The 26,415-nt window shown below is 43.1% G+C and overlaps 1 protein-coding gene across 1 annotated transcript; it reads left to right on the forward strand.

Annotated features, from left to right (window-relative positions):
- Positions 1–7,024: 7,024 nt before the first annotated feature.
- TMEM154 (transmembrane protein 154) lies at positions 7,025–23,946 on the forward strand. Its single transcript, XM_054295947.1, has 6 exons — positions 7,025–7,096; positions 15,287–15,598; positions 17,302–17,329; positions 18,479–18,564; positions 20,015–20,075; positions 23,778–23,946. The coding sequence occupies exons 1-6, from the start codon at positions 7,030–7,032 to the stop codon at positions 23,791–23,793; spliced, it is 570 nt and encodes a 189-aa protein (XP_054151922.1). The 5' UTR covers positions 7,025–7,029; the 3' UTR covers positions 23,794–23,946.
- Positions 23,947–26,415: the final 2,469 nt, after the last annotated feature.

A 26,415-nucleotide genomic window follows, 5' to 3' on the forward strand; every position in this document is an offset into this window, starting at 1 on the left:
TTTAAAGGTATTTAAATTACAAACTATGGAAAATAATTTTTTCAAATAATCTAGGAAAAAAATTTACCCCAGATCAGATATCCATACTCTTAAATGTAGTTAGTGGTTATTTGCATTTTTAGTATCTGAGAAGGTTTAAAAATGCTTGTCTTTAATGTTTCTTTAGAGTCTGGACTCTATATAAACTATTTGTGAAGTAAAGCTCAGTAATTACAGTGAAAATATGCAAAGGAAAAACTCACAACATTTAATTCAAGAACAGAAAAAGTGACCTAGATGGGAGGATCAAATGAGAGCTGCCACAGCCTAAAAAAGTATCAAGCAACATTTAAGCAGCATTATTTTAGGACATCAAAGATTATCTTCAGATACTTTAGGTGTGGCTGGAAAAATCTTAGTACTCACATTACAATTTGGAAGTGCTGGTGTGTTTTTTTATGGCCTAGTATTCCTGAAGGAATGTGCTTTTCAGATTTTATTCTCTTCTTATGAATTGCTCACAGCTGAGAAAATACCTTCAGACATCCAGCACCCTAAAAATGCAAGTAAGGGGGATTTTAAAATATCTACTTTACTTTCCCTCAAGTACCTTGTCTCTCTACTCTTCATTTTACTAAATCCCCAGTGATTGCACCCAGAACAGATTTCTGTTTGGTTTTCAATCCTTTACTTCATCAATCTCACATCTTGTTATCTCTTTAAGAGAGATATTTCAATTTCTACAGAGCACTGAGGGATTTTTCAAGGCAGATCTTAGGCTAGCATTGACTTGTAAGTGACACCTGCTGATCAGGCCCCTCCATGTCAGCCGCGCAGCGCTGGCGTTCCGTGGGGAGATCATTCACCGGCTGACAGCTCTTCCCTGTTCCCCGCCATGCTTCTATCAGGTGAGCTGGCACATGAAGGCCTGCGACCAGACAAGGCTCTGATCCTTGTGTGGGACACCCAGGATGTGTTTCTTCTCTCACTCCCAGGAGCAGCCACAGAGAATTTCTATCCTCTGATTTTTTTTTTCTAAATTGCACAGATACTCCTTTTAGCATGACAGTTGTATTGTCTGCCACGTGTCTGTCTGTGCTGGGAGGTCTGCTGCTCTCCTGTGCCTGCACAGCCATTTCTGTACAAAACAGCTTCATTCCCAGTACCAGAGACTCAGGAGTCAGCTCCTGTTCTAAACAGGCTTTTGAACAACTCCCATCCCTCTGTGAGGCATCTCAAGTACATTAATTATTCCTAACTTATCACATGGCTCATCTTTTGGGGTCCACTTCTGGTCAGATGTGTTCCTCAACCCCTGACTGAGAGTGGAAGGGGATCCCCTCCTGACAGCTGGGTTGCAGTGCCCAATGACCTCTTTGTTCCTTAAACTGGGACTTGGATTGTTTACATCAGCTGTATACTTAATAGTTTGGGATACTGCAACCCTACAGAAAATTCATATTTCCATTTGTATAATTTCAGTCTCTAATTCCAGCTTAAACCCTAATACAACATGTGCATAATTATTTTTGAAGAATGAAACAAACTTTTAACTAAGAAATCCCCATCCTGTTCCACAAAGAAGTGAAAGTCTGATTTACTCATAAATAAAAGGTCAGGAAGGTGACCCAAGCCTTTTTAAAAACTGATGGTTTTTATTTCAGTTTCATTCCAGCATTCAATCCATTCTTCTGGCTTCAGAAGAACAAAATATAAAAGATTAATAAATTGTAAATTTCTCTCCCAGCAGTGGCATGTTACAATGAATAAAAGTGTCTGGAAATTTGATTCTCAGAATTGCATTGCTCATGCCTTGGCTTCTTGTCTGGGATGCTCATGGCTTCATGCCTCATGAGGATGCTCTGCACAGTTTTGAAAATAAGTGGGGCACAGCAGCCTGGCCCAAAACCCTGGGTTTTCCCTGTTCAAACAGACAGTTTCGGGGGCAGAAAAGTGTACTACCCCTGTTGGTGTCCAGGAGCACTCTGAAGTTACAAATTTAGGAGAAAGCACTAATCATTTAGCTATCAAAAGGAATATGAAGCTGGTAGGGTTGAGGTAAGAGCAGGCTTTAAAAAAACACAAACCCTAAAGTTGTACTTTGCAGGTTCATGCCACCTTTACCAGCCTGCATTGAGACAAAGACAGACCTCATGGAGTCCCACCTAGATTTTAAGGGTAGGAGTCTAGGAAGGTCATTGTGTGAAGGATTTTATGGGTGAATCCCCACTAGGCTACAGGAAAGCTCCGCTGGGGACTACCTACACCAGCTAGTAATTGTGTCTCTCCCATGGTCAAATAACAAGATGACTTTGCTGACCAGACATTGTCCTTTTGGAAGTGCAGTTTCAGCTGTGGATTTTGCCTGAGGGAAAGCTGAGCTTCCAGGAGGACATATCTTTCAAAATACAGTCAGTACTATAACAGAATGGAAGCATCATCTATTTTAGGAATTTATGTAAGTCACAAGTAATTCAGCAATCTTTTGGCAAGTGCAAAATGTATAATCCATGTACTGCTTTTCCAAAAATTAGTAGAAATGAAGTGTCCAGCTTCAATATAAATCTGTCAACAACATAAATCTTCAATATAAACCTGTCAGTGCTCTCAATGCACCCTGAGGCCTCTTCCATTTCAGAGATTTTTAATCTTAGAAGTCTCTATTTGAACCCATTTTTTAATTTTTTAAAGGAAACTTAGATGCAAACATCTGAATATTTTCAAGTATAATTTTGTAGATGCAAACATCTGGATACTTTCAATTTTAGTTTTGTATTGTATTTCTCTTCCTATTGAAGTATCCAAAATATTGTCAGCATGAAATAGCAGCCTGTGTTATGTATGTGAGGAAAAAAAGAAAAGTAAAACAAAAGACAATTACAAGTCTAGTAAAGCAAAGAGATTCTTAAAACTGGCAGATACTTGGTTTTATGCTTTTATTTTCATTCTCATTTTAGTTATATTACATTGTCCCAGTTGTTAGGGATCATATCTCATTGTTCTAAGCTTTGTTCTAATTTATACTGGTGGCATTGGTTTCAGAAAGATTGAAAAGATTGAAAGATTCTGTTTTTTCCTGAAGCACCTCTGTGTCTGAAATAAAATGTAGCTTCTCCTTTCATATAATCTAGATTTGAATTTGTTGGAAGGAGAGCTTTGTCATCTTGCTTGCTCTGAAACAAGTGCAACAGTGGATGCAGTTCCAGATCCCCATGAGATTTCCACACAAGGATGGATTTTAGCCTTGATTCTGCAAATCTGGCTTAGCTCAGCCAGAGATTTCAGCAGCTCACAGAAGTGCCATTGCAGCTGACACTCTGGCTGACTCCAGAAGATCCCTGTGGGCTTTGCACAAACTCTTCTGCCTTGATGTTTGTTTCTTTTTTAAAAGTTGCAGTGAATTGCAATACACTGCTATTTTACATTCTTTCACAGCAACTGGTGGGAAAATTTTGTCTGTCCTTTCTCAACATATGTCAGAGACAGAAACAAGTCATTAAGGGACTGGTAGAACTTGGCTGGTTCTAGTCCCTGCCTGCACTCCAGAGCAGGTGGATTAGCTGCTCAGGACTGCAGCAGACAAGCTGTACTAGCAGGTTTGTAATAAAAGCCCTGCAACGAACCATCAGCTTGCCACATCACTTGAAAATTTAGCTGTTGTTGTTCTCACAGGAAAAAGGAACTAGAAGGGCTTTAGCCAAGCGGCTGCAGCATTGCAATACATTTCTGTTTTTCTGAAAATGTCACTCTGATGACATGCTGTAATCTCAGTGATGCAAATCCTTCTCTATTAGGGAACAACATCAGCAAACAGCCTAGCTTTGCGCTCAGAAATTCTCTTTAAACTCTAAAACCCAAAGGAACAGTAACATTGAACATGCACAAATGTTTCCAATGGGTAACATACATTGCAAGCACCCTGAACATTTACTGGTTTTACCTGTGAAAAGACACTTCTTTTTGCTAAGGTGCATTGTGGATCCTAGTAAATGCACTAAGGTCTATGAAATTACCAGATACAACCCACCCCTCTTACAAAACCATCCATGACTGAAGCTACATGGGTTTCCAAATGCCCAAGTTTGTTTTGCAGCAAAGTTGTCACTACAGATTTTGGGTTCTGCATTCCAACTATGAAGAGAGATGCATGAGGCTGAAGACAACAACCAAGGTAAAGGTACCAACCTTGCTTTCCAGGCAGGTCAAAGGGAGCCTTGGTACCAGGCAAAGGTTCAGGGGAGCACCATCCCAATGCTGCTGGGCACGGTCCAAGGTAACTGCCCTTGCTTGAGAGTCTGATTTGTCAGCATCCAAAGTACCTCATTCCTCTTTCTCTACAATTAAAAAAAAAATAAAATTAGGATAGTCAAATGCATGCCAAACCACTTTTGTATGCCTCTAAAATCTTAATTAAAAGGTACTGTGGCCAAGAGTCAAATTTCCTGTACTTTTATTTGCCTTAGAAATCATAATTGTGTACATAGCAGTAGATAGCTATCTTGCTTTCAAGGGTCATTGATGAGTTGTTAGTCAAATATTTGTCAATAACAGTTGATGGGAACTTGAGGAGAAATGCTACAACCTATGTTGAAAGACTGAAAAGGGAAAGAGAAATGTATATAATTCTTTACATCAGAAATATGGTGTAAAAATGCAGCAAAGATACAAAACAAAAACAAACCCTTTCCTGTTTTCCCCTTCAGTTTCTCTCTCTAGGTTTATGTTTTTGTAATGGATGAGTGAGCTGGGCTGAGTCTACACAATGGGGCAAAACCACAAATATGCAGGGTAGGATAAATCAGAGGAACATGTGTGTAGCCCATGTGATATTAGAGTGGCAAAGCTGGGAAGGAAATGGGGAAGAAATAGAAAGGAGCATAGCACATCTTTCCTGTACATTAAAACAACGAAAATACGGTTAAATATTAAGACTTTGCCTACTGTTGACTAAAGTTAAAGGAAAGCTGAGGATGGACAATAGTGCCACACTTGGGACTGAGACTCTGCTCCTGAAAACATAGACAGCCTTTGCCTTTGCTGGCCACCAGCCCATTATCAGCTTTCCTATTGTCAGACGAGACAAAATCACCTCTGAGCACAGATGGGTAGCCTCAATTTCTGGACTTCCATCATTCAAACAGTCTATGTCAATTAGATACTATTACTAATCCTTGGAGTTTCTGTCATTTTTTAATGGAAAAATCTTAAAAGTATTGGCAAGTTTCACCTCTGACACTTGTGTCTGGTAAGTGTTATTGTGCACGATTCTGACATCATATTAAAGAATATCTCCTAGAAATATTTGATTTGTTGGTCAGTGCACTGGCTTCAAAACTCAGGGTTCCTCTTTATCTACTTGTAGGTGCAATGCTGCAGCTTTGCTTTCCCCCCCCCACTATTTTATGGTATACATACATTGCCAATACCAAGCAATCAGTTCAGATTTTTAGTTAACTGTATAATTCAAGGGGCTTAAATCTATCAACAAGCTGGTCATTAAATGAATCACTGACCTATTTCTCAGCTACTCAAGCTAAATAACCTAAAACTGATGACCTACAAAAGCATCAGTGTGTTAAGAAAAATTATTAGCTAGAGAAGCAGAGCAGCAATTGATCACTCCCCACCAATCTGAACAGAAAGATTCACCAGCTTCGACAAGTTCCAGAACTCAACAAATTCTGACCAGAAATCAGATTTTGACAGACTGATGTCTAGGGGAAGTACTATGAAGCTCCTACACAGTCACGATTCAACCCTCCTTTCTTAGATTACTACTGGAAAATTTTATGCAAGTATTTAAAATGGCTCTTACCTGGATACTCCAGAGTAATATCTGGAGTGCAGACTCTGCTCAACTCAGAGAGATTAATTTTAGACCTAGCACTTATTTCTACAGTGGAACAACCCAATTCTATGGTCCAACCACTCTCCCTGCTTGGGTACGTGTGTGGTTTAGACCCAGATCCAAATCCTGAGCCCTGGCTAGCCCACCCTATACAGCAAGAAGATTGAAAACGTTTGGTTTAAGTTCTCCATTGCTCTTACCCACAGAGCACCACCCAACAGGAAACACGTGGAAGCCCCTGGCCAGCTCTGACATGTTTCTGAGTGTGTGGACAGTGATGGGGTGGTGGGAACAGAGGACAGGGCAGTGTTTGTGGGGGCAACAGCCAAAGTCTGCACACCCAGACAGAGACTGCCAAGGAGGAGCAAAAATGAAGAGGAGTCAGGAAGGGAGGCAGGATTACCTTCCCCTTGCCACCTCACACAACCATGGCACTGCAGACCCCCATGCCAGGCCCTGCATTCTGGTGGGGACTGAAACCTTCTGTCCCCTGTCATCGGCAGCCGTCGTCACACCAGTGTCTTAAAACTTTCTTACTAAGGCACCTGCTCATAACAAAAAAATGATGTGGTTTTCTGCTTTTTCCTCTTCCTCTGCACGAACCAGCCCAGAATACTCAGTTATAGGCTCCTAAGAGAGCCAGCCATTCATCCTATTTGCTGAAGACAGCCCACCTGGGGGCTGCCTTTTGGGACTGTAAATGTATACAGTCTCCCACCCCGATGTGGGGAGGATTACAGCTTGAAAACCAAGGCAGGAGGGGAGGCACTATTGAAATTTTCTTGCTTAACCACCCTGAGAAGTGACTTAAAACCTTCCTGCTAACATACATATATGAAGTTTTGTGTCTGATCTGCATCTATATGATCTGTGTGTAGATGAAGATAGAAGGCGGTAAAGCCAGGAGTGAAAGGAGAGGAAGAGAGCGGGAGCTCTCTCACCTACAGCATAAAGGTGCCTCAGTCAAGTGTGTGCCTCAAGAGCAACTTCTGTTTTTTTTTTTTTCTTCTTTCTTTTGCAATCATTGCTCGCTTGACAGGCCCAGACGGAATTACATCACTTCCTAAAACCCATCAAAGAGAGTCCATCTCCTGCAGAAATGCAGCTCAGATGCTCCCCGGCAGGAAGCAGGAAATGTAGATGCCCGGGCGCAGCAGGGTGGCTGCGGAGCGCCCCTCAGGTGGGAGCGCGGCCGGGGCAGCATGCGGGGCCCCGCGATGCTCGCCCTGCTCTCGGCCCTGGCGCTGGCTGCGGGACCCGCCGCCTCCGGTGAGTAGGAAAGCGCCGTTCCCTGCCGAGGTGGGACCGCGTGTCTCGCCTGCAGCAATGGGACCAAGCTGGAGGGCAACACCCTCCGAAGTGAGCACAGGGAGGAGATCTGTGGGGACTTGCTCTCTGCTGCTTTTTGCTGTGTTTACCCTCTCTGGTTCCAGTTGCCTCTTTTTTTCAAAGCTTTGACTTTTTTTTTCCTTAGACCTATCCCCGAACAGCAGCAAACAAATCCTACAATTGCAAACTTTTCCTAAATTGCAGGTGTGTAGAGAACGGGAGTTTCCATGTTGAGCCACCAGGCATTTTGCTCCTAATTTTAGTTATTTTTTTAACTTTTTTAAACCCCCCACCCATACCATCAGTGTTTAATAGCAAAGTTAAAGGCAAAGCTCTGCTTCCATTCAAAAAGGGACTGCTGATTTCCGCAGCCCCGGTGCACTGAAGCTGGTTTAACAAAGGAACAGCCGGTTCCGGAGACAAATATTTTGAATTCCCAGCTGCAGAACAAAGTGGTCAGCACCATGGACTTAGGTTCTGACCCTCTGAAGAGAAGAACCATGGGTGGAAAAGCAGCTTGTGACAAAATGCTGAGGCACTGGGGTGTCATTGCAGAGACTCTCGCCTGTTTGTAGGGGTTATTGGTTCCACTGGCGTTTTGGCAGCCAGCAGCTGAACATGACAGGCAGCTCTTGTAGGGAAACCTTGCCTGTAAGCCTTTTGGGGTCAAACAAATCCTTGCCAAAATGCCTTGGTATAGACTATAAGTGTTTGCTGCCTCTGTGTTGCTGTAGTGAGCAAGAGCTCTACAGAAAGCAGGGAAAGAATGGTCACTCTCAAATATCACTGGACTTCACTTAATGTCCTAAAATGCACTGCTGGAATCGGTGTTTTGGTGTGAGTGCTTTTCCCCTCCTGAAGAGCTGTACTCTAAGCAGGGTTAGAGCTGGGCTGCAGGCTGCTGCTGAGCTGCTTGCACTTAGGAGACTTGCTTGGCTGTACGAGCGAGCTAAGTGAGGTATACAATGGTTTGGGTTTGGCTGTGTTACTACCGCCCTGCTGCATTGCAGACACGTTAGGAAAATATGCTGCAAGCACTGAGTGCAGCTCAGAATCAAAGCAGTCGGAGGAACAAAAATCCTGCCACGGGCAGAGCTAAACAGAGGTCCCAGGGAAATGGAGGAGTAAAATGAAGGCATGAAAGCAATGCAGAGGGATCAGGCTTCTGCTTCTCTAGCTCATGTGCAGGGTACTGAGAGCCATGATTTCATCACCACGTCCCCATAGCAGGGGGGATATCTTAGCCCAGGGTCCCTCAGCTCATGGCTGGGTGCACTCTGCACTTCTCTGCAATTAGGGGAAGCACCAGACAGATGTCACACCCCGGTGTGTGACACTCCCCACACTCCCCACTTCCCACCAGTAGGTCCACCTTTAAATTCTGGCTGATTTTGGAACAGTTCCTCTTTGGCAGTGAGTCAGTCTTGCCAGAGCCCTCCCCAAGCCCTGTTAGCTCTGACTCCACAGAGCCAATCCACGGTCCTAGGGGAAGGGGAGGAGAGCACCCACCTTTGCTCTCCATACAAAGGCGGTTTTTGCTTATTCAACCAGCTCCAAATGTACCTGGGGGCTTACTCTGACTGTGGGTGGGACAGGGAAGTTGTGAATCTGAGCCTTGGGGGGGAAATGAAACTGGTGGGGGAAGGTTTATGCAGTGCTTATGTACCCCACAGGCACTGGTGGGTCAGGAACCACTCTGCTGAGGGCAGCCTCTCAGGGAGATCCTTTGCTCTCACCCTTCCTTGCTCACAGATCAACAGGGCAGGACCTTTAAGGGAGCTTTTTCACCTTTGGCCAGACACAGTCTTCACCTTTTAAGCAGTGTACTGTCTAGAGACCATTCAGAAAATAGGCAGAGTATGATTAAATCTTGCAGCACAGACAGATTAAAGTCTTTATAAGTCCTGTTCCCATACCATGCCAGAACCTCGTAAAAGCCTAGCCTTGCCATTTGGATTATGATTTATGGATGCTTTTCTCCCTGTGATGCTTCAATCACTCTAATCCAGTAGCTCTAAGAGCATTCCCAAGGTCTCAACTCTGGGTGCTGGCCTTCTCCCAGCTCCATACTGAGAGGACATGGGGGTTTGCACCAGTTCCCTTCCCCTTGCTGTAATGCAGTCAGGAAGCCCTACAGGTAACAGTGCAGGGCATCATCTCTACTGTAGGGGATGATACTCACTGCTCAGCCTTGCAGCAGCCCTGAAGACCTACCTAGGTATGTGTGCTGACCCTAATAACAAGCATTAAGACCCTTACTACAGCTTATAGGAACATGCTCTGATCCTTGAGTCATTTCCCAGGCTAGGCCATCTCCCACTGCGTTCAGTGGAACAGGTGGGAAATTGCAGCATAAGTGGCCTGACATGGGAAGCAAGAAAATGTGTGAGGGAGAGGAGCAGTAAACCATGTAATAGCACCAAGGGGAAGAGCTGGGGTGCTCGCAGGTTGTGCTCTATTTTGTCTGTGTCCCTGTGCTATTGTTTTGAATTGTCATTCAAAGAAACACTGCTGTCAAAGATCCAGATATTCAGCAGCTTGTACCACGAGCACAGGCAGTGGCTCTCTCCTGGCAGAGAAATGTCTTTTAGGCTGCCTCCCCTGCAAAGCCAGGGCTCTAATGGAGTAATAATTTTGACCTGAAAGGAATCATTTGTTCCCCCCTTGAGTAATGAACTGAGAATGGATTGGAACCTGTTACAATCACCTGTTAAAATTTTTCTAGCAAAGCAAAACAACAATGTAAAAAATGAGGATTTGCTACATTTTCTCTTTCGGAAGTGCAGTGCCTTAAAAAGCAGATGAAAAATCCTTTCTACTGAACACATCGACTCCTCCTATGTATTTACCACCATTCCTCCATTTTAGGCACACACATAAACATTCACTGTTTTATTCAACTGCTTCAGCGACATTTAATAAAATCTCTCATTTACATCAGCAAGATTGTAATTGTAATTTTCAGTCAGTGACACCAGTCTCTTTTCCCTCAAGAGATTTTGTGATAGCTGGAAAGCCTCCGGAGCTTTTGAATCTTTAATTTCAGGGTCCCCCTGAGAGCAAGAAGCACTGAGAGATTTGCATCACAGCGAGGTCGCAGGAGTATCACAGATGCAGAGCTAGAAGGCCATCGGATTAAGCAGGAGCAACTAAATGCATAAATTGGTCTGCAAAGTCTGTAGTACTCAGGGTGAGCAATGAGACTACAGGTTCACAGTTTGACTCCAACATGTGTGACTGAATTTGCAATGCTGCCTCTTAATGCAGCACTTCAGCTGGATAGAAATACAGTGAGGAAAAGCAGTTTCCATCTTGTATAAATGAGCTTAAACAGTTGTTTCCTCTTTCAGGTTATACCTAGATAACGCTTTCTAAGCACCTCGTTTTAATAGGATCTTGTCTACAGATTAGCCACCCTGAAATGCCTGTGCTCCCTCATCAGAAGAGTGTGTGCTCCCAACAGCTAGCCTGCAGGCTTTTAAGGATTCCTCTTCTAGCCAGACTGACAGGCAAGACCTGCCACAACAGGCAGCTGGGCAAGCCCTGGCCACGGCAAGGAACAGCCTTCTTACATCAGCCTGAAATGTGGAGTGCGGGGATGAGCCAAGCAATACACCAGAGGATCACACAGACTGTGAGGAGTGGTGTGACTACACCACCAACGAAATGTGTGCATGGGGCAGAATGAGATAGGATATAGTAACTTTATTCCAGCTTTACAGCCTTTTCTTGTTCTGCCACCTTCTCGTGAGCCTTCCTTTCACTGCATTTTTATAGTTTATGGGAAAGTTTGGAGATATAAAAATTTTCCTTTCAGACTAATAAGCCTAGCTATGCCACTGACATAGCTCTTGCTTTTTCTCTAGCTCATTGCTTTTACTTCTGTCAGTAGGCACTCTGGTGTAATTTGAAAAATTCCCTTGAGAGAACCCAGTCCTTGAGTCTGACGGCAAGGCAGCAGAGAGACTGATGGTTCTACAACAAAACTGAATGTGCTGACTGCCAGCTGTTTTCCTTTGCTATTTTCCTTTGCCTCGCATCCAAGCGAATTCAGAAACCTGTTTGCCTGCTTACTTCATCAGGAAGCCCATATCACCACCTCTGAGTGCTGCAGCACAGAGGTAGAAATGCTGCAACAACAGAAATGTTGTTTGATTGAGACATAATTTTTTGGACTCCAGTCTGTAAAACCACTTGGTATATTCAATTACCTCTCTCCCCCATGAAAAGCATATTTGGGAGCACCTCCAAAATTCAAGCAAAGTCTATCAGTGACCCAAGCATATTTTTAAAGTAAAACATCTTGAGTAATACCTTATACCATAGTATCTGCATACAGGGACATAGCTTTTCATAATTTGTAAGAACTGTAAATTGAACCTTTTATGAGAGGCTGCTAGTGCTTGCTCAAGTATTTTGGTCCCTTGAGTTATAGATTCTCTAATACCTCAACTGGGGAACCCTTAAACTACTGTTTAAGCTCATTTATACAAGATGGAAACTGACTTCCAGCTCCAGCATCTTAGCTTTCAGTTCCAGCTGTGCCCACCTTCCCCTCAGGGTGGATTGCTGCATGTCAGCCCCTCTCCCTTCTTCTCTTGAAAGCATGGGAAGTGGCAATACAGGCTGGGCTGAAGCTGTGTTGTGTTCCCATCCACTTCCCTTCACACAGGAAGAAGTCACCAGCATTCACGCCCCAGGTGGTACAGACAAAGGTGAAGCCCATGTGGTTGTTGCACGAGCATTTGCTCCTTGGACAAGATGTGCAGAGGGATGAGTATGTGGATGTTGGAATGTAGCCAACAGCATGAGGCTGAGCTCAGTAAGAAAGGCTTTGCAAAGTCAAGGAGATATCTATGTGGCCACATGTGACTTGCTCTTTGTTACACTTCACTGGCTTTGCTTTTCCACGCTGAATGTCATGCTGTATTGTTGTAAGATTCCCATTTGCAGGGAGCTAGTAGATGTCTGCAAGATGAAACCACAGCTGGCAAGACAGTTCATGGTATGAATTATCACTGTAAATCTGGCATGGAGAAAATGTTTGAACAGCACCTCACAAAATCTCCAACTTTCAGATGTTCTTCTGCCCTGCTCCAAACCTTGTAATGCCCAAACCTTGTAACTCACCCCACCAAACAGCCACCCAGGCCAGCTGCAGCACAGCCCACTTGCAGTTTTGAGCACTTTAAATGGAAACACTCTGACAAATAGCAACTTGGGGTGTTGAGGTCACCCACCTGTGTCTCACTGGGCGGGTGGCTGTGGCAGGCGCCACAGCTGCACCGGGAGCTGAGCCTGACTGTCCCCGCGGGCTGGAGGCACAGATCCTTCCCTGTGCCAGCCTCGGGGCCAGCCCAGGTGCGGGCTGTGCTTTCCCACTGTGTAAAAGGGTGATGTGTGGGTGGCCTGAGAGCGAGAGCAACTGCTGGGTGACAGCTGAGGCGTCCCTTGAGGCTGAGCTCTGCTCCTCAGATGTGAGGGGGAGCGGGATGTGTTGGGGCAGCAGGTAAAATGCAGGAAATAAGAGCAATGTCCTTGCAAGAACATTGTGCAATTGGCTGCCCTTCTGCTGAAAGATGTATTTAATTCGCTCAGAGAAAAGATCTCTGTAAGAGGAAATGGTGTTCCCAGAGAGATGCTGTTTTGTCCCTGGATTTATGCAAAGTGAAAAAAATACATGGCAGCAAGGTCACCCCCTGTGATTTGCCATTTTCTTTGCCTAGAGACTAGAAAAGGTAATTCTATTTCACTCAGAGACAAATGATTCGAAGTCTGCTTCATAGTTCAAAACCAGGCAAAGTGGCAGAGATACTGGAAAAATCTCTCTCAGAAATCAAGCACAGCATACTCTGCAGCTGAAAGTTTATCACTGCAGTTAATGAGGTGTGACTGTTTGCTTTAAAGCCACACCATGCGTTAGACATTTGAAAAATCCATTTTAGCTCTACGAATTAATGAAAAGCAAGGTATTTTCTCCACACCCTTTTTAAGCAACAGGCTTGTCCCTCTCAATATATCAAATGTGGCAGGCAATGGGTTTCAAGGGCAGTGGCTGGAGGAGGAAAAGGAAGCAAGGTCGTGGGGGAGGTTCAGTGAGGCTGTGGCGGGCCATCAGCTCTGCCCGGGGCTCAGTCCATCATGTCACAGCCGGCAGCACAGACATCTCCCGTGCTGCCTCGCCGCTCTGCACAGCAGCAATTGCAACGGACTGGCTGCAGGCACGGGGAGCTACAAACTGCCTTGGGACAGAAAAGCCAAATGGCCAAACGAATGAGGGAGAGGAGCTCTTCCTCCTGCCCCCGCCATAAGATCAAGGACAGGCAGGGGCGGAGCAGCGCACACCTAAGGGGGTCGTTACCTGCAAGGGAGGCAGAGATAGGGTTCTGCTCTCGACTGAAATACTAAATACAGAAGAGACAGAGACTACTGATACAAAGTGCTTTGCCGCAGAAGAGCTATCATTCTCATTGTCCTATTGTGCTCCAGGAGTCTGGTGACCTTCACAGTATTACATTAAGTATTCAAATTCTTTCCTAGTTTTTAGGAAAGGATGAAACAATCAGATGCCTGTGTGTTATGTGCAGCATAAAAATCTAGATAAAACACTGCTGTCACACTCAAATAATTTTATTAATCTGAAATTGGGTTTCTTTGAATACAGTCTCATGAAATACTCATCTTTGAGACAAATCTGGTGGGAGATGCTGCATAGTGGATTAAGCAAGAGATAGCGCTCTAATCCCAGGTTTTTCTCTCTCACTTGGCATCCCTGGGAAGGACAGCATCCCTGTCCTTCTGATTCCTCATTTGTAAAATGGAGATGATAACTGCTCATCTCTCAGGGCCATTATGAAGATTAATGTGTTTACAAAAGCATTTAAAATGCTAAGTACTTTTGGTTCCAGTCCTGTGAGATTGGAAATGCCAGCACTGAGGTGCTGAAAACCTTAAGCTCTTGCTAACTCTTGTGGAAACTCTGGCCGCCCAGCACTTTACAAGAATGAGGAGAAACATGTAATTGCAAAAGTAAAAAAATTCCATCCTGCTTTATTGCACAAAATGAGATGTGTGCCATGCTGGCATTGTATCTGAAAGGGCAGATAACACAAAAAACCCGTCACTTCATTTCATGCCAAGAAAATTCTTGGAGGCTTTTCTGCTGTAATTTAGATAAAGGCTGATTCTTGCACCTTTGGCTACAACAGGATTTTGGCATCCAAATAGAATACAGCATCAGCCCAGAATTTGCTGTACTTCTTTAAAGCTTTTAAACTCTGTGACAGTCAGTAGACTCTTATGTAAACACACAAAAGAAGCACTTGTTTCACTATTACTGACACAGTCAATTTTAGCCACTTTTCTTGCAAAATGAGTGATAATTGAAACCAGAACTGAGATCAAAGTTCAAAACCCTCAGTCTTAGCACTCATGGGGAATATCCAGCGCTGATGCTTTGCCACATGCTCCTTCAGCCAGCCTGCGGAATCAGTCAGAGGAACAGCTCATTGGACCTGTATGCAGTGAGGTCCCCGTGTCACTAACACCTCTTCTAGTCCACGCAGATGGGGAAGTCAGCAGCTCTTGCATCCTTCAGACTTCCTTTCTCCAACTCTGCTTTTCACAGTGAGGCAAATTTAACAAATTTGAGAAAGGTACAGAAGCAGGGAGACGAGTGAACCAAAGGAACTGGTGAACCAGGGATAATGGTCTCCCTGAAGGCAGTACCTAACTCCTTGGGTAAGGGGAGGAACATATGTGCCAGGACTAAGAAGCAAAACAGGCTGGTGTGGTTTACTGAGAAGCAGAATGAGTTCTCATGTGAGCAAGACCGGATGCCAACGTGCAGCAACAGAAATCTGTTTGTGCAAGGCAGCTGTGTGCAGACAGATGACACATGCTGACGTGTCCCAGGAAAAGTCAGCTGAGGAACGTGGTCATGACTGGTAAGATTCTGTGATAAAGTTGAGATCTGATTTTACATCCAATGCCCAAGACTTCCAATCTGTGTGTATGAGGCATCTGTTGGATTTTTTTAATACATCAAATGGGAAGTAAATACTAAAGTTGTACACTGTGGCTCACTGATGAAACTCTTAAAATGTTAAACTGACCCCATATATTTGACAGATGCTGGGACTGATGGATCAGGAGATGGATCGATGATATCACCCACTTTCACAGTGACACATCTTCCTGCTACGGGCCCTTCCACAGTGGATGACCATGGGCCAGTACTTGTAACTGCAGGCACTACTGAAAGCAGCCTTGATACACAGAGCTCTCCAAGTACTGAACTGAATGCTGCGAATGGTGAGGAGAGCCTCGAAGCAACAGAACAGTCTATCTTGATATATGTTGTCCCCGTGGCGCTGCTGGTCCTGCTGATTTTTTTGATCACATTTTTTGTAATGCATCATAAAAGGAAAAAGTCCAAGCAAGGTAAATTTGTCTTCTTGTGCATCAAAAGGCTGTTTCTAGGATGTGTTCAACAATAACAGATCATTAAGGGATGGGGTGCCACATTTAGGATGTCCTTCTCTGACTGTGGTTGCATGTTTGACAAGCAAGAGAGGGATCCTTCCCAGCCAGCAGTACCTGGTCACACACCTCTCCTTGGGCAGGAGATACTTCTTCTGCCTCTTGGCACCTCCTGCTCCTGCTGTCACACCCATGGGAGCCCTGGCACCAATCTCTGGCTCCTGGAAATGCTGAGAATGCTCAGACATATAACTGTGGCTGCAAATGCTTGTTCTGTCTTCATGCTCAACAACTTTAGGCAAGGTGAAATTAATGCTTCTGTTGCTCTTAGTGCCCACAAGGTAAAGCTGCTTGGAGCTTCAATGAAATAAGATCAAGAAAAATCATTATAAGGAACAATTTTAAGGAATCCTGATTACATAGGGTGGAGGCTGCTGTGAAGACATCACAGCAAATGAGCTAGGTCAGACTGCCTGGGTGCTGCAGTAGGGTGAGCAATGCTTCAGGAAGGTGCTGTGATCTGTTAACAGAGGAATTGGTAACTTGGAGTGTCAAACCACAGGAGAGCAAACTGAGGTGTCATAATAAAACCACATGGTTGATAAGTGAAATGCTGAGATGGTCATATCAGTGTATCTGCATGGTCAGAGTGCAGCTGTCAGCTCATCAGCCTGCACACAGTGTAACACATTCAACACAGATCTAAAATCAAGTTTTCAGCACATTTTTAGGTTGTATTTGCCCAGTCACTGGGTTTCCCTCTAACAAACTATGAATTTACAACCAGGCACCCACTTGCCTGCCTGTTTCTGGGTAATTGAAATGCAGGTACACTCTTCAGAGAGTTAGGAAATGTGGTACATTGCAGGAACACAATCTTAGGAACTCATGCCCTGTGCCAGCCTGGGATTTTGAGCATCCTCAAGGATGGGGCAGATGGCTCTGTGGTTCTGGGGTGGCTCTGCAGTCTGGGAATGTGCTGGAACATCTGGGAGGTATCACCCGCTGGCAACAATGAATTAAAAATAAGGTGATTTAAGACAGGTTTTTCAGTCACTTGATTCCTGGAGGTGAAGATATTTATCAGAATTATGTCTGTGACACCATTTCCCCCCTCCATTTTTACTTTGTCTTGGAGTCATAAGCAGATTGGATCCCTTTTGACATCTGGCTAGTTCAGCTTCTAACTGAGATCTAATCTGCCATGCAGTCCAACTCCCTTCTCCCCATGAACAGCTCCTAGAGTTTCCAGACAGCTGAATTGCCCAAATGTAATCTGTAGCAAAATGTCCCAATGCTTCTAGCAAACAATTCTTTTGCAGAAGTGGTTCCCTTTCAGGATACCATTTCCCTCAGCACATCTGTTCTGCTGAAGGAAGTGTGCATCTGCCCTGGCCTGCCCACTGCAACACCAACACTGGGCTTCCTCCCAGCAGGGCTGGGCTAATAATGAGAGGCTTTTAGATTCAAAAGAATGGGTTCCTCTGAAAATTGCAAACAGGATAAGATGTTTTGTCTTTCATCTGCAAGTTAGTTTTTATGCCTTTTGTAAATGCGACCTGTTTTACTTGACCCTATTCAAGGCTTGCACGCAGTCCGGACCCTGTAAATACAATGGGTAAATATCACACAGAACTATGAACACCAACTTTCTTCTTTTCCAGATGAGCTGGGAAGTGAAAATGTAAAAAGGTAAAGTTTATGAATATCATTATTTTTAAAAAATTTCTTTTACTCTAACCTTTGTCTCCTTCACTGCCTCTTTTAATTTAGCTGTACATTAAACACCATTACATTTTGCCATTAATTACACCATCAATCTCAACAGGTGGGTAAAGTGTGACTTCAGTATGTGGCTGAAGTGTAAGACTAGAGCAGGAGAACAAGAGTAAGTGGTGGCTGAGGCAAGGGCTGCCCCACGGACACCCACAGCCCACAGACCTCACTGAGGCTGCTCTTAAGCACCACAAGTGGTACAAGGTGCCCCATGAGCAAAGGGGATCAGTTCCCAGGCTCTTCACAGGCTTTTGCTATTCAGAATAAGCTCTGTGTCTTGCTCCCCTGTTTTTCAAGTTTATCTTCTTACTCAGACCTGAGGCAGAAAGGCTGGCCTGGCTGCCACAGGGGCAATGCCTTGGATGCTTGGAAAACAAGACAGAAGCTGTGTGGCTCTTCTCAGAGTCATAATTTTTATTGTTGCCTTTTATGGATCTCCATCTTGCTAATTAATGCTGAAAGTTCTTGAATTGGCTCTATGAGAAAAAAGAAGGGTTTTTTTCTGAAAACATATTTTCTATCATATGACTGCAGGAATGATAAGCAAAAGGAAGCTAAGCAGAGGCATTTAAATAAACACAACTCTCATGACCTTTCCTTTTGAAGTCATTGCAAATGTCAGTCACAGACATGATGAAACTTTAGGCCTTCAGCTCTTAGCACTGGAGAAATGGCACTTCTGTCATGTGTTCCAGAAGGGGTAGGGACAAACTATCTTTTTTTTTTTTTTAGTTTTCTATTTACAGCAGGGACAGTTTTCAAGAAGCTGCAATGATCCTGCGCCCTGGCATGTCTCTGGCTGCACTGAGTCCCTCTGTGCTGTGTCTCAGCTGGCCCCACCTCTGTCCAGGGCTGGCATCTCAGTGCCACTCCCTTGCATCTGTTCATGACCCCTTGGTTCACACCCACCGGGCTGACATCTCCTCAGATTACTGGGCTGGGATGGCTTTCCAGAGTTAATACACGTGTCTGGAATTAGAGACAGTCGTACAAAATCACTACATTGTAAGCTGTTGGAATGAAGCACTTTGTGTAATACTTTTTCCCCCCCTCTCTTCTCTCAAGTCCTATTTTTGAAGAAGACACACCCTCTGTTATGGAGATAGAAATGGAAGAGCTTGATAAATGGATGAACAGCATGAACAAAAATGGTACACGGTAACCCCTGTACTCCCTCCTCCCTCTCTTGCCTGCTGACATAGAGCCCATGCAGAGGAAATCAATGGAAGGTGTTTTGTATGCATGCCACTGCTTTCCCTACAACATTTTTTCTTGTGCTCTTGACTCCCTCCTACTAAAATAACTGAACAAATGTCAGGGGTAGATTTTTTCAGAGGAGTATTTTAGTTTGTGTGGGAGTTTATTTTTAATATGTGATAGAATCTCATAAGTGTTTTCAGTTTCCAGTAGACATTTCTATTAAACACACTTATAGCTGTGAATGTTATTTATATTTTTAAATACACATTTTTAATGCTAAACACTAGCTTCTCTGAAGCATCCAATCCTTTCAGTCTCCAGAATTTCTACACTTTTGCGCTCCACACTGAGGTATTGTAGAAGAAATATGCATTTGCTCATAGTTCAGACCACCATTTATTTGAAATTGCTGCCAGGAGCCTATGAATACACCCTTCCCCTCCCTTCAAGGCTATCAGCACATGGAGTAATTAGAACATATAGTAACTACCAGCAGCAGCATCTTCAGCTGCCTTCTCAGTTACTTAAGAGTACCTTGCATTTTTCCCCCCATTTTTCTCCCAGGTGAATTCCCCAGTCAAAATCTCTAAGGGGTCTGCATTGTCCCTCCAGGGTCTCCTCAAAAAATGCAGGTCTTCAGTAAGCCATGAGTTAACCAAGGCCTGATTTGGAACCACGAACAGCTTTTCACTGGCTAGGAAATGCTGAAACTGATATTTTTTTCATTCCTGGTCCCTTGCCTTCTATCCAAATGGCTCATTTGCCTGACCTACTAGGCATGCTTTGTTTTTCAGGACATAAAACTCTTTGGAGCATTTCTTTGCATTAGCACAGTGCTCCACATGATGGGGTTTTGACCTTCTCAGTCTGAAAGCTTTTATAGAAAACATGTGCTAAGTGGCAGTAGTGAAAGAGGGACATTAACTGTACCACATGGGAAAAAACTGGTATAAAATATAGTTTAAAATTTTGTGGAGAGAAGGAAGCAAGTATTTCACATTCTTTCATGTGTGTGTGTTTGTGTGTGTTAGTGTTCCCTAAACTCCAGCCCCAGATTCCCAGCTGGACTATAAGGCATAGGTACCACTGTCAGCAGTGGAAGATTAAAAAACAACTCTCCCTGTGGCAGTGTGCAGGAGACAGTGCTCAAAAGATGCTCATTTGTAAAGGTGTACATAGAGAACTGGAACATATAAAATAAATAAATTGTGGCAACACCTATATCAAGGGAAGGAGGTGTAAGATTCATGCTATAAGGGACCCTGCAGATAAAAGGGTGCAGAAGTGAATGTGCAGAACTGTATTCTAGAGTGACTGCATGATAAAAGTTCATGCATTTTTGAAATAAATGTAGAACAACTGCCAAGAGTAACTATAGTCTTGTTTCTTACCCTTTTCCAGGTGACTGTGAATGTTTACCTACAGTAAGGGAAGAAGAAAAAGAATCAATTGCCAACCCAAGGTACTTTAATTCATTCTATTATTTCAAGAAATATGGTCAGTGTAATTCTATTTTTTTTTTGTATGTAATTATAGAATTATTCTTTGGTCCATTTAAGTTTTAAAAATTTTTGTGTATAGAAACTTTGACTTCAACTTAAACTAAAGGCTTGACACTCTTATTTCTGAACAGGTCTCTTCCTGTAAACTGCACTGCTAAATAATCCTACAGTTGTAAAGTGGTGCAAGACAGACAACCAGATGGCACAGATGGAGTTTCACTCACTGATCAGACTTTAATCACAGTTTCCCAAGGTGTTAATACAAGCATTCAGCATAGCTTCCTTGGCACCCTTCAGCAAAGGCACCCAGTTCCCCTCTGCCGCCTGGTGCCTATAGGTTCTTGGGAGTCACAGCCAGATGTTTTGGCTGGAGCTGTGACCTGAAAGACAGGGACTTGTCTGACTGCAAGGAAAAAATGAGAATGAGAAGCACAAAGGATCTTCCCAGTGCCCCCTTGCAGCACTCCCCCAGAGCTGGCACTAGTTGATAGTCCAAGCAGAGATCCCAGTGGGATGCAAAACCACAATCCTGACCAGCTTGTAAACTTAAAGTATTTCTGGTCAGTTTCCTTAGGAGTTTGGCCAGAACTCCTAAACCCCTCGCAATTTTCCCTAATTAAAAATTCTGGTTCTTGTTTCCAGCTGGAAGCAAGAGGCTGTACATTGCCCTTGCCTGCAACCCTTGTGTTGCAGCTGCATTTTGAGGAGTGGGCAAAGCAGCTTCTCTGTGCCAGGTTATGATAACAAACAAGCCATCCTGTGTGCCAAGAAATCCCTGTGCAGTGGAAGCAGTGATGCAATCAGGCAAGGCCAGGAGCTGGGAGAAGACCTAGGTCTGCTTCCTATGGCATCAGATAATTCCACTGACCATGCCTCTGGCAGAATTGCACCTCCTGTCATAATATTCCAATCTTCTTTTCTGAATTTCCTTGCTCAGGAGTGAAATAGGGATATTAAATCACCACTGCTGCAAGTTTACAGCTCAGTTGTTCCAAAGCTGCAGTTTCAGAGGAACCTTTGGATGGGGCTGGTCCACTACAGCCACTTGTGTATAAAAGGTTTATTTTTACACCTATTGCAAGTGAAATCAATGCTGTTGTTTCAGTTCAGATTGTTTGAAAAAAAAAGGGCTTAGATCCTAGATTCCAGATGCAAGCAAGCACATTAATTTTACCCTTAGCAACTGGAAAAGATCCTGGATTTGTTAGCCATCTGGGTCTTCCCTTCCTGCTGCTGAATGATAACTCAGAGGGGGGAAAATTGTTGAGGGGAGGCAGCTGCACAGCAGCTCTCTACAAGCAGATTTGCTGAGTGTACCACTGACTGTAGCAGGGAGTACAGCACAAAGGATGCTGCAGCCATGGGCTAACGCTGGCAGAAGTCATACTGTAAAGGGCTTTTTAGGCACAACACCACCCTCAGCATCAAGTTTACTTTCCAAATCTTTAACAATTCATTTTAAGGGGGGAAAACCCCCATCAGGGTCTACCAGCTTGAGCTGACATTTTACCATCCTTGCTAAAGGAGTGGTTTTGTACTGGATTTGCATTAACCTCAGCAGAAGAAGGGGATTTTGCTCCTGGCCATCAAAAGGCATCTTTGCATCTTTGAGCTACACCCTACCTCAAGCTCCCTACCTGTGAAATAGAGTTATTTTAGAACATACAGTGAGGCTTAAGCCTTGATACAAAAAAGCAACCCAGTTCAGATAAGTATTTTCTTGTGAATGGTATTTTAGAATCAGACTAGATTAGAGAAATTTATGCCCCTAAATTGTAGAAAGGCAAACAAATGCGAATAAAAATAGGAGATTTATCTCTAAAACATTCAGAGCTGCTCAGACAAGGGATATTAGCTGAATATAAAGTGCAGGAATATTAGATTCAATTTAAGATTCTGAAAGACTACTTTGCTTGGGCAAAATTCTTCTAAAATTAGGGTAATTTATTTTTTATATATTATTGATTTTCAGTATGGGAAACATCTCAGGCCACACTGAACAGAGATGGTGTTTTCTTGCAGCACAAAGATGCTGAGGTGGAGCTCATCAAGACCCAAATGTCTTGAACTATGAATGATTTTGAAAACATATGAGACAAAACATTTAAATAATGACACTTTGACATTTTCAGAATGAAGGTTGTTTCAAAACTGCTCTTCAGAGTAAGTGAATTTTTAGTATAAAAATTTTTGAAAGTTTGACAGGCAGAACTGTGTGGCAGTAAAGTATTTCTGTGTTGAATGCTTCCCTTACCCCAAGGCTACTTCTTTGAATTTCATTTCACATTAAATTTTGTAATATGCTTCATTTCAATGTGAAAAGATATTTGAAGTGGAGAGATTTATGGGAAACAAACAAAACTTTCCTGTTTATTTGCAATTAAACCTTATCAGTCCAAGATCTGCTGCTTCTCCCAACCAAATTCTTAGATGAATAAATAATGTCAGAAAGAGAATTACATACAGATAAATAGATGTTTTCAGCAGCTCTTTTGAGTGGGGAAAGGGGAAGACTAAGAAATTAATTGAAATAACAATATCATTATGGCAAAATTTGTACTCACGAGCTCAAGGCTGCACATTTGTGCAAAGGAATATGACAACCTGGGCTCCCTGATAGGGGGAGGTCACCTCCCCTGGCCTTGCAGGCTAAGTTACAAACATATGTATATACACATTTTCAAAATTTATATACGCTTTTCAAAATAAGTATATTTGAATCAAATCTTCTTGCATTTGAAAGCTACTGCTAGAATCTTGATTGTGCCTGAGCACAGAATTGCAGCTCCAGCTGCCTGGGGCCAGGGCTCCCATCCTGTGCGTGCAGAGGGAGCAGGCAGCGTGTGCAGGGGCAGCAGGCCAGGGCTGGTGATCTGTGGGGCACACTGGGGTAGAGACCAATCTCTGCTCCAGGGACCTTTACTGTTCCAGAAAATAAATGCAGCCTGTCCCCTTCACAGCATGGGTCATTGTAGGGGGTGGAGAACAAGCAATCCCCCTGTGCTTTATCACCTGAGAGGTTTGGTTTGTCTTGGGGGCTGCTGGGCACCCTTCTTGTCTTTCTGTCTGAAAAAGGATGGCTCCTTCCTGTGGAGAAATGTTTTGGGTGGATGGTAGGTCAGCACAGAAAGAAGTACTGCATTCCCAGGATGTGCCTCAATTTGGCAAGAGACTTAAGAAAACATGTAAAATATTAAGATTATGAAGGGCTCTTTTAGCTTCAGAGGTGGTCTAAAACACTGCTGTTATCCCTGCTGACTGAATTCAAATCAGACAATATAAGATGTCACAATTTTTAACATTGGCATGAGCCAAACATTATTAAGGGAGTGCTAGGGAGCAAGCCACTTGGGCAGAAACCAGTGGGACAAAGAGAAAATGTACCTGTTACAAGGTCAGCTGTAAACCAAAAAGGTTTCCTCAGCTGAGGAAAGAGAGCCAGGAGCAGGAGAAAGGCTGTGCTGGGCAGCCATGAACCATCAGACAGGAATCAGAGCAGCCCTTGCTGCCAGCATCAGTTCATCCATTACATGAATGACAGATTTATTTTCTGGTAACACCTTCCCATGAACTCTAGAGATACTCTTGCATGTTATTTCCTGCTGAGACAACTAACCCAAGAGTGTGACACTGATGTTTTTTTCTTTTCCACGTGTACACAGCGATGGTGAATCATGAAGTCCTCAGAACAGCAAAGAACTGGCTAAAGGGATGCAGCACACAAGCTCATCATCCCCCAGATATTGGAAGAACTGGATTTAAATATAATTCATCTCAAAAGGCCAGAGAAGGAAATGCTTTTGTTGTCTTCTGCTTCATATGGTCTTCAGAAAGGAAATATCACCAAGGGAAAAGAAGAAAAGAAAAAGAAGGGGGAAAAAAAAGAAAAAAAGAAAAGCACTCTAGCAAGATTAATGACTCATTTAAATTCTTTTTGCAATGAGATTCACCCCAAATCAAGAGAAACCCCCTTTTTACCCCTGCTGAAAGTTCTCAAAGTATTCCATATTTTTGCCTAGTTCTGCAGTTGTGTATTGTGCAGCACTTAAATCCAATTCTGTTCCAGGTTTGGTTTCTTCAGTTTGGTTTGGTTTTGTGGGTGTTTGTTTCAGTGTCCATAATTCTGACTGCCCTGGTTTGGTGGATGTGAAGCTCATGCCTATGCAATGTTTATTTCTCAATTTGCTTTTTCTGAGCAGTGCACTGATTTGCACAGGACTGCTGTTGGGGGGTACCAGGCTAGGACTGACAGACCAGCTCTGAGCACAGACAGCAGCTGAAAAGCCTCTCAAAGCAATAGCCAGAAGTGACTGCAGCCCAGCCAGGGCGCAGACTCTGCAGAGTGCTTTTTGGTTTTCAGATTAAAGGCCCTGTAGAAGTGACAAGTATTATTTTGAGACTGCCTTTCAGTTTGTTTTCTCCACAGATGAGTGCCCTGGGCTAGCTCTCCCTGTGCAACTCTTCTCCCTGCCCAGGGCTGTTCTCTAACCACCTACTTCAGGAATATTCAACTTAAAAACATCTCTTTTTTTTTTTTTTTTTTTTAATGAGTGAGGTTGAAAAATGGAATAATTCAGTATTCACATAAAATACAGATTTAGATAAGCATGTGTTATGCATAACTACTTGGTCAAGGTTTTCAGATACAGGAGGTTTTCTCCTGCTTCTGTTTTTAAATCCTGAGCCTGCAATACCTGAAAGACAAGGACTTCTAAGTGTGCCTGGCCACTTTTAGTTACAATGAAAAAAATCAGACTCCTGGCATACCTCAAGGTGGGAATATGAATGTTGTAACTGTGTCCACTGATTTTAGATAGCATGTCTCTTAGGGATCAGAGCTTAAATATGTAACACACATAAAAATGGATCCTTGTCTGGGCAAAGTTTCTTTTCCCTTATTTAAAATAGCAGTTTCATATCTTACCATATCTTATGTCCTGCCTATCCTCATATTCTATTTAAATATATAATGCCTTCCCACTCAATACATGTTTAATATGATCAGATTTTTTTGCCTGCAAATAATTCACTAATAAGTTACCATGCATAGCTTGATTAAAGAGAGAAGACAAATGCCCCAAGCCTCTGTGATGGTATCTGAGTATCACTAACAGCTGACAGAGGATGGTTCAGCTTTGTGAATAATTAAACTCATGTCAAAATACAGAAGGAGAAAATGTTTAGAGCTAACCATATTCATTCATTATTGAATTTGAATTGATTAGTAATTTCCTCAAAGAATAAAATTTTTTCCCTGTGTGGATGATTTTTAACTTTGAAAGAAGTGTTTTAAGTTCATCTTTCACAACTTTTTTTTAAACATTTCCACTATTTCCTGACAATAAACCCATCATGTAGAATATTGGTTTAAAGGAATGAACCAACTCCCAAAGGTGGTTTTGTATCACTGCATGGCTCAACTCAGTTGTGGTACACTGATGACCCGTTTGATATTAGAGCAATGCCCCAACTCAGTTTGCTGTGGCATTTGAAAGGAGCCTGTGTTGTAGATGTTGATGGTTTGGGGTTAATGTTAATTCTAGATGGTCCTCCTCTCAGATAAAAGGCTGTACAGCTCCAAATAACTTTCTCAGAGATTAAGTTTCATTTATATGTTTTATTTTTCAAGTTTACCTCGAGAGAATGTATTTTCTGTAAACTTAGTGCCATTAAGCACCAGTTCTTATTCCAGTGCTCATCATTGATCAATCTCTATGTAAAGCTTTAAAATCAATTTTGTCCAGAAGTAATGTCTATGTTCAAGGTTTATAATTATTCATGTCACTTAGCCTGTCTAAATTCTGGCATGCTAGAAAATTTATTTGCCTCTTCAGGAACTTTTCTTGGCCTTTAAAAATACAAAACAATGCTTTGGGTACTTCCTTGGCCAATTCTGACAGAAATTTTCTCTATCTGCTGATTTTTAAAAGTCCAAATTTAATATATGCTGCATTACTATTGAAAAATGTGCCATTCCATCAAATCTCACCTGTCTTTAGGTCCTGTCCTCCTTGTCTGAAACAGACCGAGGGTGAAGCAATTTGCATTTCAGTACAGTTATGGATATTTCCCTCAGCACTAGACAAATACAATTTTTAGTATTTCTCTTTTTCCTGAACATTTATACATCACTTTTATTCTTCCTCTAGCCCTAAACTAAGGAGGGGATCACTCATCCATCAGCACTGCTCCCTGCCACCCCACTGGTCTCTCTCTCTGATCATCACTTTCCCACTGAGGTCTGCATTGCCACAGGCACTGCCCAGCTCCTGCCCTCTCACTGAAGCCCAGCCTTTCTGT

Source organism: Melozone crissalis, unplaced genomic scaffold (genome assembly GCF_028551555.1).
Source record: "Melozone crissalis strain CALT ecotype California unplaced genomic scaffold, PUWL_Pcris_2 ptg000006l_1, whole genome shotgun sequence".
NCBI classification, from domain to species: domain Eukaryota; kingdom Metazoa; phylum Chordata; class Aves; order Passeriformes; family Passerellidae; genus Melozone; species Melozone crissalis.